Source organism: Xiphophorus maculatus, chromosome 18 (assembly GCF_002775205.1).
Source record: "Xiphophorus maculatus strain JP 163 A chromosome 18, X_maculatus-5.0-male, whole genome shotgun sequence".
Lineage (NCBI taxonomy): Eukaryota > Metazoa > Chordata > Actinopteri > Cyprinodontiformes > Poeciliidae > Xiphophorus > Xiphophorus maculatus.
The window spans coordinates 30,328,419-30,342,810 of record NC_036460.1 but is presented as its reverse complement, the minus strand read 5'-3'; the positions used below and the strand labels follow the sequence as shown (position 1 = coordinate 30,342,810).

Genomic DNA, 14,392 nt, shown 5'->3' with positions numbered 1-14,392 from the left:
ACGGCATCAGGCGATCTTTACCAAGTTGTTTTTATTTGCTAATACCTAACCTCAAGCACACCTGGTCTTCAGTTACTTCGGTAAGAAAATAATCAAATAATCTAATCTAAATCTAAAGGTGGCCCGGATTTTTCTGCCTTTTTTGATGCCAGGCCTCACGGCCAGGGGCGGATCTAGAAAAATATGGGCGTGGCTGTCCCGCTGTCCTCTTCAGCTGAACCTGGTGGTGTCCAGCCGCCATGAAAAGGCTCCGTCATGGTTAGGATTAGGGCTGAAATAAAATTTGGATTAACTATTTCCTGCTTGTCTAAACATAGAACAAATATTTGGGAATTACTACTACTCAGATTTTTGAATGTACTCAAGTTTTCTTAGTCACATATTGAAATTTATGACGATCTGAAACATTGAAGAGTGACCAAAAAAAAGCAAAAAGGAGAAGAATTCTACAAGTACACAAATACTTTTCTCATCACTAAATGCATAATAGATTGAAAATATACTGTAGTCATTTTGTTTGTTAGAGAACGGCTCAGCTCGGCTCAGTATTAGCTGGTCTAATGCTTTAAGTGCCTTTGGATCCACACAGACTTTCTACATCTCATATCTTGACTTGATAGTATTTTTTGCCAACTTGGCCTTGTACAAGTTCTCTAAATCTATCCTGTCTTTTTACCTACTAGTCTGATCCCACAGGACATATGCTACATTAGAAGTGGAAGCTAAAATGATTAAAATCTCATTTTTTTCCCTATCATAACAACCTGGTATGTGTGGGATCCGTGCGTCTGCAGTTCAACAGAACTCTATTTTATTGATTTTTACACTGCAGCAGGGATTCGCTTTGCTCAGGTTTGACTAGCATGCTCTTTAAAACTTGATGATCATTGTTAGAGGCCAAACCTCACCACCAGCTTTCCTGTGAATTATCAGTTAATCTAGCAAAGTGTGATGTGAACAATTAGTAAAACACTGTTTGCATAAACCACTGACATTTTTCATGATTAGGGTCATTTAACAATAGAAATGTTTTTCTGACATTCAGTTATCACCGCTCACTAGCAGATCTTAACCTTAACAAACCATCAGTTTGTGTTTTCAATTGTAGATAAAATATTAACTACTCATAGTCTCTCTACAGAATCCCAATTAAAACTTTTATATATTATTGTGCACATTTAATATTTTTTGTCATTTAAATTATTTACAATATTACAGTTGTGTCTATTTTATTTTTTTTGGTAACACTTTATTTGACGGGTTGTGAATAAGACTGTCATGACATTGTCATAAACATGACATAACACCTGTTATGAACATGAGTAAGTATTCATGAATATTTATGACTGTTGTCATAAAGTGTCATTCGGTAAATCATGACACTTTTAATACAAAGTGATTAAAGATTAAACTTTAGCTTTAATAACATAAAGCTACATAATTTTTTAAAGTTTAATCAGTAATACTTTTATAACACATTTATGTCAGATCATGATTTCTTGGTTAATGTCAAGTTGTCATAACAAAGACATTTTGAATGATGTCAACTTGGTATTAAAAGTGTCATGATTTACCAAATGACACTTTATGACAACAGTCATCAATATTCATGAAGACTTACTCATGTTCATAACAGGTGTTATGTCATGTTTATGATGGTGTTATGACAGTTTTATTCACAACCTGCCAAATAAAGTGTTACCATTTTAAAAAAAATAAATTTTATATTTTTTAAAAAAATTTTAAATACATATTGTATTTACTAATATTTAACCGTTAGGAAGGAATATCCTGTGAACAAACAAGCTATTTCCATTTGGGATCAGTAAATCAGTATGTCAATCTTGTTATAATCTGTTGATGACAATGACAAATAAATCTTATCTTATCTTAAAGTATATTCTATTGTATTTATGGAAAGACTGGGACAAGATAATGTCCCAATCTTTAATTAATTAAAGATAATTAATAAATTAATTAATCCTCTTGTGACAAGATAACATCCAGATCACAAGAATTTATGCTTTTGTTTCAGGAGTTTTCCTTATTATTTTCATCATTAAAACAGATGTGCAATTAATAAGTGCTTATGCCCCCCCCCCTTTTTTTTTTAAAAGTCATTTTTAACTTACTGTGGAAGTTGTTTGTTATTATTGTGTACTTTTAATGTTGCAATCACAGAGTAAAGGAAGAGATGAAAACTTCATGCCCCACTCTGTCTGACAGAATATTAATAAGAGGAAGAATGGAACAAGGTCACACTGTGAGAAGGTCGCAGAATCTCTGAAGAGGTAAACATTTCAGGCTGAACATCAAATTCTAATTATTATTATTATTATTATTATTATTGCAGTAGAAAATGTGGAGCATGTTAAACCAAAGTCAAAAGTCAAACCACAGATTTACCCTCTTTTTCTGTCCTCCCCCCCTCTGCACTTGTCTGCAACTGTATCCAGACCTTTATTTAAAATTTAAAGCCCTCTCGCTATCCACACACACACATGCACACACACACACAAACACACGCCTTGAACAGAGCTCCAGGCCATTTTTCACAGTGAGCTACATCTCCTCACACTCTTCCAGTCTGGATGTGCTCCCTCTACCCCACCTCCCACCATCCTCCTCCCTTTCAGCTTCCCTCTTGCATCATATCCCTCCTCTCCCACATGCTTCTCCCTCACCGGCTCCAATATGTTCCTGTGTTGCCTTCATCTTCTTTCTTTAACGCACATGTCTCCATATGACCACTGCCTTGCTGAGCATGGAAATTCCCATATGGAAAAGCTGATGCAACAATGGCATGATGCCTATGTTCATGATTCTCCACTGAAGACCTGCTGATGTTATTGGTCAGTAACTGGTGCAGATTCTTCTTCTTCTTCTATGGAACCTAAACTGACTTGGAACTAAAGTTCTGCAAAAGGTCGCTGCAAATCCTTTGACCAAACAAAATGTGTGAAGAATATTGGAATGTAGAGTCCCTGACAAAAGTTATGATAGCAGTTCAGCTGTTTTGCATTTTGTCACAACTTTTTTTTGTATTTCATGTAGATTTTATGCAACAGACACAAAGTAGCACATGATGTAGTGTAACACATGTCCTAGTATCATGTGGAAAGAAAAGATATTTGCTTTTAAAGGGGCCGTATGATGTGTTTTCCAGATACATGGAGCCATTTTACGTTACTTTCGGTTGTTAGAAAAATGCTATACATATCCAACAACCCCTAAAAAAAATTTGACTTTGTATTTTAATGCCTTCAAATTGTGCCTCTGTCTCTTTAAGAAGCTTCTGCTCTTACTGACTCTGCTTCAGGAAGTCATCTCAACAACCTGTCTCCATTAAGCCTTTAACATTTTTACCCACGTTGGACTGTGAAGCCAAACGGCATGATGAGCTCAGCAGATGCACAGTTCCACCAGGTGGCTGCTGCCGCTAGTCTGTAGGAGAAGAGTGAGGGAGTTGCTGCTCTGTGAGGTGGAGGCTCAGCTTGGGGACTGCAGCTCTGAGGAGGAGCTCAGTGGGAGCAGGGGTTGCCACCGGAGATTAAAGAATTTCTTAAACATGCATGAAAGGATCAAAGCAACACTCAAAAAAGTTGATTTTACATAATAATGTCCCTCTGATATTTGAGGAATGGATTTGGACTGAGCTTTGACCTAAATCCTTCCACTGCAGCTCTGGCTGCATATTCATGATGGATGAGAACCTTCCAGTCTCAAGTCTTTTTCTTCTTCTAATAATAATAATGATACATTTTCTTTGTATAGCGCTTTGCCAGGTACTCAAAGACTCTTTACAGGAGTCCAGTCATAGGTTCAGTGGGCTGTCAGTGTGTTTCAGGCAGGTGTAGCTCCAGCTGCAGGTCATCATACACAAAAACAAAAGAAAATCATAGGACATCAGATACATCGCTGCTCCAAACTATTTGTGTTGGAATAATTTATAAAGGACTGCCAAGTTGAACAATAATAAAAAAAAACATTTCCTCTTCAATCAATATTTAATTTTCTCCTGTTTTAAATGTCCCCAAATATCTTTCATGACAGCTAAGTGGGAGGAATCGTTCTCTGTGCCGTCAAAGTCACAAAACGGATCATGTTGTCCTGCGTTCATTCCTCAGCCAAACCTGAGTGGTTTGATGTGTTTCTTCAAAAATTTGGAAAGGGTTTGAAAAATAGTATTCCAATATTTTATAATATACGGACAATTCCAAAACATATATGCTGGTCAGGCCGGTCCTGGGGTGAATCTGTGACATGGGGATCAACAGAGGGAGACATCTTTGCTAACTACAGTTTAGGTAAATGTAATTTGTAATCTGTGTAGAACCCTGAATTGCAAAACACCAAGACTAATACGAACATGGAAGTAGATTGAACATATTTTCAGGCTTTACTTCGTTGGCACTCTGCAATAATCACTCCTAGATCTTCCTGCCAAACCTTTTTCAGATGGTTTCCTGTTGCAGCTGTCTTACCAAACTGGGGCTTCAGAAGAAAACCTGAGGCGTGAGGCTCTTTTTAAAGCTCAGAGTGACACCTAGTGGTGGTGATGTGTGTTCACGTTGAAGCAACACATAAAATATTCTACTCTTGATTCGAAGATAAATGTTCTCACTATCTGATTTTGTTTTTGTTCTTTTTTACAGGGATTCTACACTTTTATTGTCTGGGTGTTCTATACTTTTCCAGACTCAAATTTCAAGGTTTTTTTCTACTCTTTTAAAAAAAAATACATAATCTGTTTGTAAAAGTAAGACGTATAAGAATTTCAGAATTCTTGAATTATCCATTTAAAATTAACTTTGGGTTATCTCACTCTGGTGATCTAAAATCAATTTCTTTTTCAAAGTATGTTTTTCAGTCTTTATGTTTTGAAAAAAAAAAGCATGATTAAATCCAGAAATCTAAAATTGAGAAATATATTTTTTCAACTAAATTTAGATTCATTAATATTAAAATAGACCAATTTTCAACTAGTCTAACAAAAAATAAAAAATAAATTAGGGTTAAATGTTTCAGCCAACAGAAAAATATGTTACCTAAAAATTAAAGAACTGTTTTTGCTTTCAAAATTCAGATTCTGTCTTTTTGGTGACAGAATAAGAAAACGTTTGGGAAATCAAACATTTTTCAGTACTAAGGTTTTTTTTTCTATTTTTATCGAAACCTGGAGAAAATGACCAATGGAGATTCCAGACTGCAGAGAAACCCTGTTTTTATGGATGTGTCCTGTACATTGAGAATTTTCCTTGTATTTGTGTCAGCTAAAAAAAAAAGAAGAAAAGAAAAACTTAAATAAAAATTATTTTAGTGAGCAATGATCAATTTCTGCCTGTAAGCACATCATAAACCATGAACTCTGGCACATATTTATACAATATGTGTAAATAAATATGCTTTACCTTTCTGCTCTGACCCACCACTAACACATAGAAATAACCACAAACTCACACGTTTCATCTGTTCACTTTTATTTTTAATTTATTTACACACATCATTACGATGTTCGCCAGTGGTAATGAGACTCTAAGCTTCAACATGAGAATCCATTTGGTATTCATTTCCATGTCATATCTTACACAAACAGAAACAAATCAATGTTGAGTTATAATGAAGCCTTATGAATCTTTGTCAGGTTTTTTTTTTCTCCCCCCCCAAACAAACAGAAGCGATGGGCTTTAATGACATTCTCTGTCAGCCCAGCTCGCTCTCATTCTCACACTTCACTTTGCGTCTCTCTCCGTCTCCGGCAAGTATTGTGCGATATTGCCTCATTCACTTGAAAGGCCTACAACTGCTAGGGGAGATACCAAGAGATTTCACACACACCCGTCTTCACACACACGCACACACACCCCTGCAAACAACCTCTTCAAGCTGTAGCATATAAGATAGGCAACTACTGTTGTCTGTTGACAGCTGCAGCTTGATACGATTCCACTCGGCCCTTGGGGAAACCATCATGATGAATGAACAAAGCGGGTAAATGTCTTTTTTGTTGGGGGTTAGCCGTGCTTTCTCACCCCCCCAATTGAGTTGTTAGGACAAAGTGATTTAATATCAGATCAGAATTCTTAAGGAAAACAGTTTTATTAAGCAAAGCTGTCAATCAAAGCCTGTGTTTCATTATGATTTTGCTTTTTGTGATACTACTCGACGTGTGCAACCCTAATCCCAAACCCTACCCCTAAACCCTACCTGGTCACTGCAGCCAGCTGACGTAAGCATTCTGATGGCTGCAAGACAAACGTCTGATAAGCACCATGCAGCCGAAACAAAAACAGTCCAAAGGCAGAGATGAGTGACAACACATAACTGGTTTATTTGGCTGTAATCTACCTGATGAATAAGAAATTTCCTGACATTGACATCCAATAATAAAAAAGGACCTGAATCTTAAGATACATCAAATTGAGCCGATTGACAACAAAATTCCCAGGAAGTCGACAACAATCATCGTTGCCTCGGTAGGTGATTGTGTGTCCGCGAAATAAAGTCAAAGGGCAGATAGAGAGGGGTAAAGAAAAGGGGGCTAAAAAGCGGGGTAAATGTATTACTCTCCGTCCAGGAAACCAAAAACCTGAGCGGGAATTACACCAATTGAGACAAGGTGAGAGAAAAGTCGTGGGCTGATTGGACGGAGAACTGATGCGAAGTGAAGATCTTGAAGCCATGCAGTTAACATAATATTGCCTTCAAATAACACTCGCTCATGCGTTTCCAAAATCAAACATGCATCGGGTATCTCAGTGAAGAAGGACGGGGGGACAGGTGGAAGTACTCAACAGTTTAGCAATACAAATTCTCTAAATGTCTGCAGTAGTGAATATTCATTAAGCACGTTACGCACTTTCGCCAGCAATCCCCTTTATTCATTTGATTGTTTTAACCAAACGATAAGTTATCAGGTAAAAATAAAATTATAAAATAAAATATATATATTTAGTATGAGTCTGCCTTGATGCTGCCGATGTGTGTCACGAAAAAAAACGACAAGCAAATTTCAAATCACTACCACGAATCCAGAGAGCGATGACGATCCATCGGCGCGTCGTCACAAGGCTGTGAGTTCAGTTCGGATCACAGTGGTCACGGACAAGTTCGGCATCTCCTCACGAAGCCACCTCACTAAGGCTTCTCACAGTTCACTCACCCACTTCCACACTTCTCTTTTTCTCTCTTTTTCAGGACAAAGTTTCTTTCTGTTCTGTCTCTCTTTTTTGTTTTTCTGGATATGAACTATCAGGATCATGCAACTACCCTTTCAATCGTGCTGAGACAAAAACCAGTTGGTGCTCTTGGCGTGATTGTTCTCTCTGTGCTGGCTGGGAGGAACGGTGGTTGAGGTGAGCGGAGGGTGAGGTTGGGGTAGTGGAGAATGGAGGGTATTTGAGGGGGGCATCTTCAGGCACTGCCATCCTGTTTGAGCCGCTGACTGCGAGCTTTGTATACCTCGATCAGTAAATCTTTGACGTACTGGATTTCTCGCTCCACCGACTCCGCCTTGTCACGTAGCTCCCGGTTCTGTCCCTCGAGGCCGTGCAGCTCCTCCTCCAGAGAGTCCAGCTCCGCCCTCTTACGCAGCCTGTACCTGTAACAGGGACAGAGGGGTGAGTGGGGGAGGATTAGGTTGCATGTACTGATTTTTGCTGCCTTGCAAATTTAGTCATGAGTCAATGTCCCTTCACTATCCTAAGTTTTCATCTACAGATCTGAGTTCAGCCCAAACAGCCTGACAGAATTAGCTAGGTGGGGCAGAATTTGGCAGCCAGTGAGGGGCTTTCCGATCCCCTCCTACGCTCCACAGGAACAGCTAAAACACTGTAGTCTATGTAACAATCAAGTCATCCTGGAAAAGATTAAATCGTCTTTGCCCGATAGAGGGGACCATAATCACACACTAGCCCTGGCTCTGGGTATACCCATCTCTCACCCCGACAAATTGTAGGGAATGGACAGATGCTCACTCATGCTCATCAGTTCATCCCATCTCTTAAAACAAGTTTATCACTTTGTCTTGATTCAACCGTTCTCCAAGGTTGGAGCATGCTTTCTAAGGAAACAATGGAGCGAAGGGTGTTGCTTACCTGTGAGCAGCGGTTTTGTTCTGGTCTCTCTTCTTTTGCTTCCTCTCTCCATTGTTGGTCTCCAGGGAACCTGCTCCCATCACCAGGGCTGGCTTCATAGAACAGGGCTCGTCCTTTAACCTCTGGGTGGGGCGATGTATGGGGGCACCCAGCAGTGGCCCCTCGCCTTCCCCTCTAGACAGACATTCGTAGCTTTGGTCCGCAAGGCATTCTGGATAGAGGTAGTGGCTGTGTTGGGGCTCCACAGCCTGTGCCTGAGCCGGCTGGTCTAGGTCTCCTATAAAGCTATGGTACGGATCCGTGCTGGCCATGGACTGATGGAAGTAGCTGTCACCGGCCACCATTGTCTCTTGGGGAAGACTTCCAGAGAGTCCGCCATCCTTGCTGCAGTGCAAGACCTCAAGCCCTGCGCTGTCGTAACTTACATTGACCTTCACGTTGTGCATCAGCTGTCCTTCTCGCTTGTGGTGGCCATCGTACGAGCCACCCAAGCAGAAACCTCTGGCAATCTCTTCACTGCAAAACATTCCTTCGGAAAAACAGTAACTTTCCTCCTCCTTCAACGATAAAGCACATTCTCTCACCTTCTTCACGCTCCCGATGCTGTTCTTGCTCACGGTCTTCAGTGTGGAGTAGTGGTTCACGGAAAACTCCGTGCTCCCTGAGTAACATCCCCTGGAGCCCCATGTTTCCAGACCCACTTCGTCGCCGACTTTCACCGACTCGCCCAGGATCCTGCGCCCGTTGTTGTGGTGGTAGCGGTGGTGGTAGCTGTACGGGGCGGGCCGTGCAATTTTGGTTCTGCTGATGGGACCGCCACAGAAGCTGGCCAGGTCCAGTTCCCCTGTTGCCAAGGTAACTACCACAGGGCTGGTTTCTGATTGGCTGGTCCCGTATGAGCCATAGGGTAACTGATAATAAGACTGGGAGCCCATGGCTTGGGAAACCTTGTCACATTTTGAGGATTTCTCCAACTTATTTGTGGTGGATGTGGACTCGGAGCGGAAGTAGTCCTCCAGCTGAGCCAGCTCCTCCTGCAGTAGGGAGGTCATAACCTCCAGATCCGAGGGCACCTTGACATCTTGTTCTAACGGCGAGGGTGGAAGAGATGAGCTCGGAGAAGACTCGGTCGTTGACACAAATGAAGACAAATCAACTTTCTCTGTCATCCAATCAGAGAGACCATCACCTAGAAAAAATGTGATATAAAATCATAAGAATGTGTTAATTTTTTTAAAAAAGAAATCCATTTTGTTGCAATTGTTTGAATAAAATATGCACAATAAAAATGACAAAAACAGAAAAAAAAAATATCAAAAGAAGCGAGCATCAATTTGAAAAGGCTTAAATCAAAAGCAAGCAACACATCCGATAAGATCCAAGCGAACAACTAACCGATCATCTGAAAATGATTGAACAGCATCGTCTGCATTCGATAAAAATCCACTTAGCAGTACTCACTGTACGACATTAGCCCCCGTGCTGCACTGCGGCTCCGACCTCGGGATGTGGAAAAATAAAAAACCGTCTTCGCAAAACTCACCAATTAAGCGCTGCCTCTCCGCTGGCTCCGCCCCCGACCTAAGCCGTGATTGGCTATGGTTAGCCTGTGGGAGAGGGGGAGAGCCGAGCTCGCCTGTGGAAATGGGGGTAATTTTCTTGCGAAGGATCGATGCCGCCATCGTGCCGACTGCTTCGATCGTGTTGTCCAAAAGCACAAACCATGCGCTGGCTGGAGGCGAGAGTTGTGGAATTAACTGTAGACCTGTGAAAAATTTTAAGAAAGCTGTTAAAACCAACAATATTTAATTGCATATCAATTCATAATTCATAATAACGCAAGACAAAAAAAAGAGTCCATTTAAAAATGGCTAAACATGTTTTTGTTTTTTAAGTTTAAATAATTTCATATAAATTCTCTTAAATTGAATCTGTTGTTGACCTGTAATTTTACAGTGTACAGGGCGTATTGGATTTATGGCATTTACTACAAAATCATTACTTGAGCAAAAACTCTACACAAAAAAATTTATTTTTAATAAAATACCCTTAAACAAATAACAAAAGTAAAGCCAAACTGTTTTAGTTTTAGTTTGGGGATAACAGGTTTGTAGAACAAAAATATTTAGAATTTAAAGTTTACTAGTAAACCAAAGTGAAACATGTCCCTGGGGTTTTTTTATAAACTGAAAAAAAAAATTCTTTTTTAATAAAAAAAAATTCTGCTAGTCACTATAAATAGAAAAATCAATTAAAGTAGCGTTTCAAGTTAATAACTACACTAACCAATCAGTAAAACAAAGTGTTCGAATGCCTAAAAGTAAGTGTTAACTAACTAACAGCTGTTGTTTCCCTGCTAACTTTCCTCTGCCCCTCCACAGCAGTACTCACCCCATACTTGCTCTGTTGTTTTGTAGGAGCAAAGCAGTCGAAGCTTAACGTCGCAGAAGGAGGACGCCGTTCAAAGAGCCATTATTTCGCTTTTGGAACTCAGGGACTCTTCATGGAGCGCTAGAACCACGAACAGACTTGCAGACAGAAAGTTTTTAAATCCGCTACTTCTCCAACTCCTAATGCCCAGACCTGATCACCTAGCTGGGGATCAATCCGCAGTTTCCAGACTTCTCGCGGTCGTTACGTCATGAAGCCGGGGACTTTCCCATTATCCAGAGACCTCGGGCTGTTTGCGTCAACGGCACGAGCCCGTCCGACAGGTGCTGCTCCAATTTAAGTCAATACCATGGCGTTACTTTTACTTTCTTTTCAAGAAATGTAATACTTCCCCACCGGAAAAAATAGTTTCGCTTTTCTAAAGCTATTCATTTTTACTTTTAGAAGATTTAAAAGTTGTTAAAGAAGCCTAAATGGATGTGTGTAGTTCGTAAAATAAAAAAGCTAATAACCGTCTGTAAAACCCCTCAGTTACCTATTTAATTCACTTTCTCATCACGCGAGAATCAAACTATTTAATTAAAAACTAAAAAAAAAAACCAAACAGACAGCGTGGATGAATAATGAACATGTCGAACAGATGGAACACCCGGTACTAGTTTCGGGTGCGCTGCAGCGGAAGGACATTATGTTGCAGTTCGGAGTAGTAACTTTAGTTGCAGTCCTGTTGCATCAGATCCGCAAGGGATTCGCTGAACGCTGTAACATTGTGGCCCCATCATTGGTTTATCAGGGGGAACTTTTCTATTCCTATTGGCCCTGCCATCACTTATTCTCTGATTGGTAATCATTAGGCATTAACGCCAACCTGGGACCTGAGACCAGAGCCTGGCGGACTGTGGGTCAGAAATAGTGGCGCGTGGGGGGAAAGGAGGAAAAACTCACCTGCATCTGGAATTATACATAATCAGCAAATGCTATTTTTTCCCCCTCAATTAGTTTTTAGTATTTGGCGTAACACGTATGGATGTATTTTGGACTTATAGGAATTTGAACTTTTTAAGGAAAAAGTAACAATCATTTTACTAAACATTTTTAAAGGAATTCAGATCTTTTCTTTTACAGATCTTTAATCCTAGTTATTTTCTGCCTTAGTTTTTATGTTTTTGTTTTTTTTTTTCTTCAAAGAAAACAGAAGTGGGCATTGATTTTAATGTTTGAAATACCAAATTATATGCCTTTTAAAATTATTTATTTGTTTATTTTGATATAAAGTATCAGTCATTATCACACTACTACTACTACTACTAGTAGTAGTAGTAGTAGTAGTAATAATAATAATAATAAAGGAAATAAATAAATTACAAGAAATGGAAGAAATTCTAAAATTTACATGAATTAAAAATAATAACCTGGATCTGCTTTATCAACTGTCATAAGTTAGTTAAGTCGAAAAAATGACGCTTTTATTCATTTCTTTGATCTATGATAGAATTTAAACACAGAGGCAAGTTTGTGTATATGTATGTTTTTTATGGCACACTATTTATTAGATGAAAACGAGCTGATAATGAAGGGTTGTTTTGGTCAATGATGTCTTTTCCTATAAATGTTCTTACAGTGTGAGATCTAGATGCAGAGAGAGAGAGAGAGACCCAGCACAAAGGCCTCCATAGAGACCGCATCTGAAAATGTCTTCAACTTTTAACAGGAGTCACACGAATGTATCTTTAAAAATATGATTGAAAAGAATTTTATGATTGTGTGGTAAACAAGTGTACAGGGCTTCAACTGGTCTTTATTCTTTTTAAAATTTAGACCATTTTGAAATGTCACAGAAAAGGTGTTGAGTAGCAAGCTAATGCTAATAATAAAAAAAATATTGTTGTGGACAGTAGCTTCAAATAACTTCTGATGGCTTTAGTTAGTTAGATTAATCAATAATAAACCGAACAAAAAACAGTTGGAAACAGTCAATAGCCTATAATGAGACACCTCAAAATGCTGGTACAGCAAGACAAAAAATACAACATAAACTACCAGTGCTTAGTTTTAAAACAATTTGCAAAATTAAAAGCATTTAAGTAAGAATTAGACAACAATTAGACAAATGATTTCAAATCTTTCCAGACATCTAAACATCCACAAAGAACAATTTTAGCCAATCGCGACCACCATATTTAATAGAGTCCCTGTAGATTCTAGACAATTGGCCTCAACTCCTAAAAACTGTAAGAGGATGAAGATCTAAAGTTTGTTGAGTTTAATAAAAATAGATATGAGTCACCTATAAAATATACTGTATGTCAAAATACTGAAATTGATCTGAAAGCTGATGGTTTAACAGTTTTCCCCAGATTTGTGCCTCAACACAATACTGAAGTCTACAGGTAATTCCTTTATTTTCATACTTGATGTTTGACCTCTGACCTGCACTGTCAACTGTGGAACCTATTATTCACAGGTGTATGCCTTTCCGGTCAACTGTGTACACCATTTAATAAATAACTAAAAACCTTTTTCCACAGTGTGGAAACAGGTGGAATATGAAATATAAAATCTGGAAGTGAAGTCAAGCGCTGTGAAAACTTTCCAAATCAATCCATGACAACCAGCGGACGTTTTTGTTTTCTTTCTATGATGTGGAAGATACAAGTGTGCACTTCAGTAAAATGAATTACAATCTTTCTGAGGTTTTCTTGTTTATACATAATCTACCATCAGCATTTATATCAGCTCTGTTCCACATTCTTGAACACATCATGGTCTAATTATTATATCTGTCAGGCGTTAGAAAAATGTTAACTTGAGGGGGGGGGGAATTTATAATCATATTTTCCTTCAACTTTTCTGTTCTATTAAAAGCAGCCATTCGCTGTATGTCTCTCTCTCTCTCTTTGCCCTTTTTCCTGTCTAATGAGTAAAAAAATAAGGCACCAGACAAAATATGTAAAAATAATAAACATACACATGTATGATTTTGCATATGTTGTCCATACTACCTTTTATACTTTTATAATTTTTATATTATTATTATAATGGTTTTTAGATATATTGTTTAGAAAAGCCAATCTAGGGACACAAATTAGCTTATGCTACAAGCACCATGGTAACTGCTGCTTTATTCACGTTGTCTGTGTTGATGTGTTTCTGTCCCTATCAAATAAATCTAATAAATAAATCTTGCTTTTTATAGTTATTGCACTAATGATATTTAAGTGAAATGTGTAAACAGTTAAAAGACTGGTCTTATAATTAAAATTTAAAAAAGTACATATTTCTTATATTTTCTGTCTGGAACCAGGGATTATAATGACTGACTTCAGTAAATTAGGAAAATGAACAATAATTACTGTCAACATTCATTCTCTTCTAAACTTCTGACTTCCTCTCCTAACATAAATTCATATTTCTTTCAGGTAGAAACACAACACTGATGTTAGGCCATGATTTGAAGCCTCCGACTCTGCAGCAGAGTCACAGTCCGGTAGACTCTGTTCGTTTGGGAACCAAAGTTGCAACATTTAATTCACTTTTCAGCTGCTGCAGTTCAGTTTCACACTGCACTGAGTCAAATGAGCCAAACCCTTTTAAAGCCATGTCCCTCCGACCCCCAGTTACCAACCAACAACCACCGAAATGCAGAGAGAAACTGAAAAAGTTCAACTGTGATTCCACAGGAGCACAGCTGCAGGACAGGTGTAACTCGGTAAAACTCAGGTCCTCGATATCTCTGAGTGTGGTTCTGACGTGGGGCTGAGTATTTATCATGTTGTTTATCATTTAGCATGAAATCTTATCATGATAAGAATTCAGATTTATTGTTGTCATGATAAAATTCAAGTATTGATGTTATATATATATATATATATATATATATATATATATATATATATATATATATA

At 38.5% G+C, this 14,392-nt stretch overlaps 1 protein-coding gene across 3 annotated transcripts; it reads right to left on the bottom strand.

Annotated features, from left to right (window-relative positions):
* Positions 1 to 5,467: 5,467 nt before the first annotated feature.
* Positions 5,468 to 10,713, bottom strand: LOC102232468. 3 transcript variants are annotated; one of them, XM_005807480.2, is made up of 4 exons: positions 10,488 to 10,713; positions 9,640 to 9,861; positions 8,097 to 9,285; positions 5,468 to 7,600 (listed from the first exon to the last, which is right to left on the bottom strand). In XM_005807480.2, exons 2-4 carry the CDS (start codon positions 9,776 to 9,778, stop codon positions 7,414 to 7,416), a joined length of 1,515 nt encoding a protein of 504 aa, XP_005807537.1. In that variant the 5' UTR covers positions 9,779 to 9,861; positions 10,488 to 10,713; the 3' UTR covers positions 5,468 to 7,413. The 3 variants fall into 3 exon arrangements, with proteins under 3 accessions (XP_005807537.1, XP_023207630.1, XP_023207629.1); XM_023351862.1 differs by lacking the exons at positions 9,640 to 9,861; positions 10,488 to 10,713 and adding an exon at positions 9,558 to 9,633; XM_023351861.1 differs by lacking the exons at positions 9,640 to 9,861; positions 10,488 to 10,713 and adding an exon at positions 9,492 to 9,575.
* Between the last annotated feature and the right edge of the window lie 3,679 nt (positions 10,714 to 14,392).

Coding starts and splice junctions, on each gene's coding strand:
- LOC102232468 (XM_005807480.2), bottom strand. CDS start 9,778: ATGGCGGCATCGATCCTTCGCAAGAAAATTACCCCCATTTCCACAGGC. Junction 9,286..9,639: donor GGAGAGGCAGCGCTTAATTG/GTGAGTTTTGCG, acceptor CATTTTTTCTAG/GTGATGGTCTCTCTGATTGG. Junction 7,601..8,096: donor AACAAAACCGCTGCTCACAG/GTAAGCAACACC, acceptor TCCCTGTTACAG/GTACAGGCTGCGTAAGAGGG.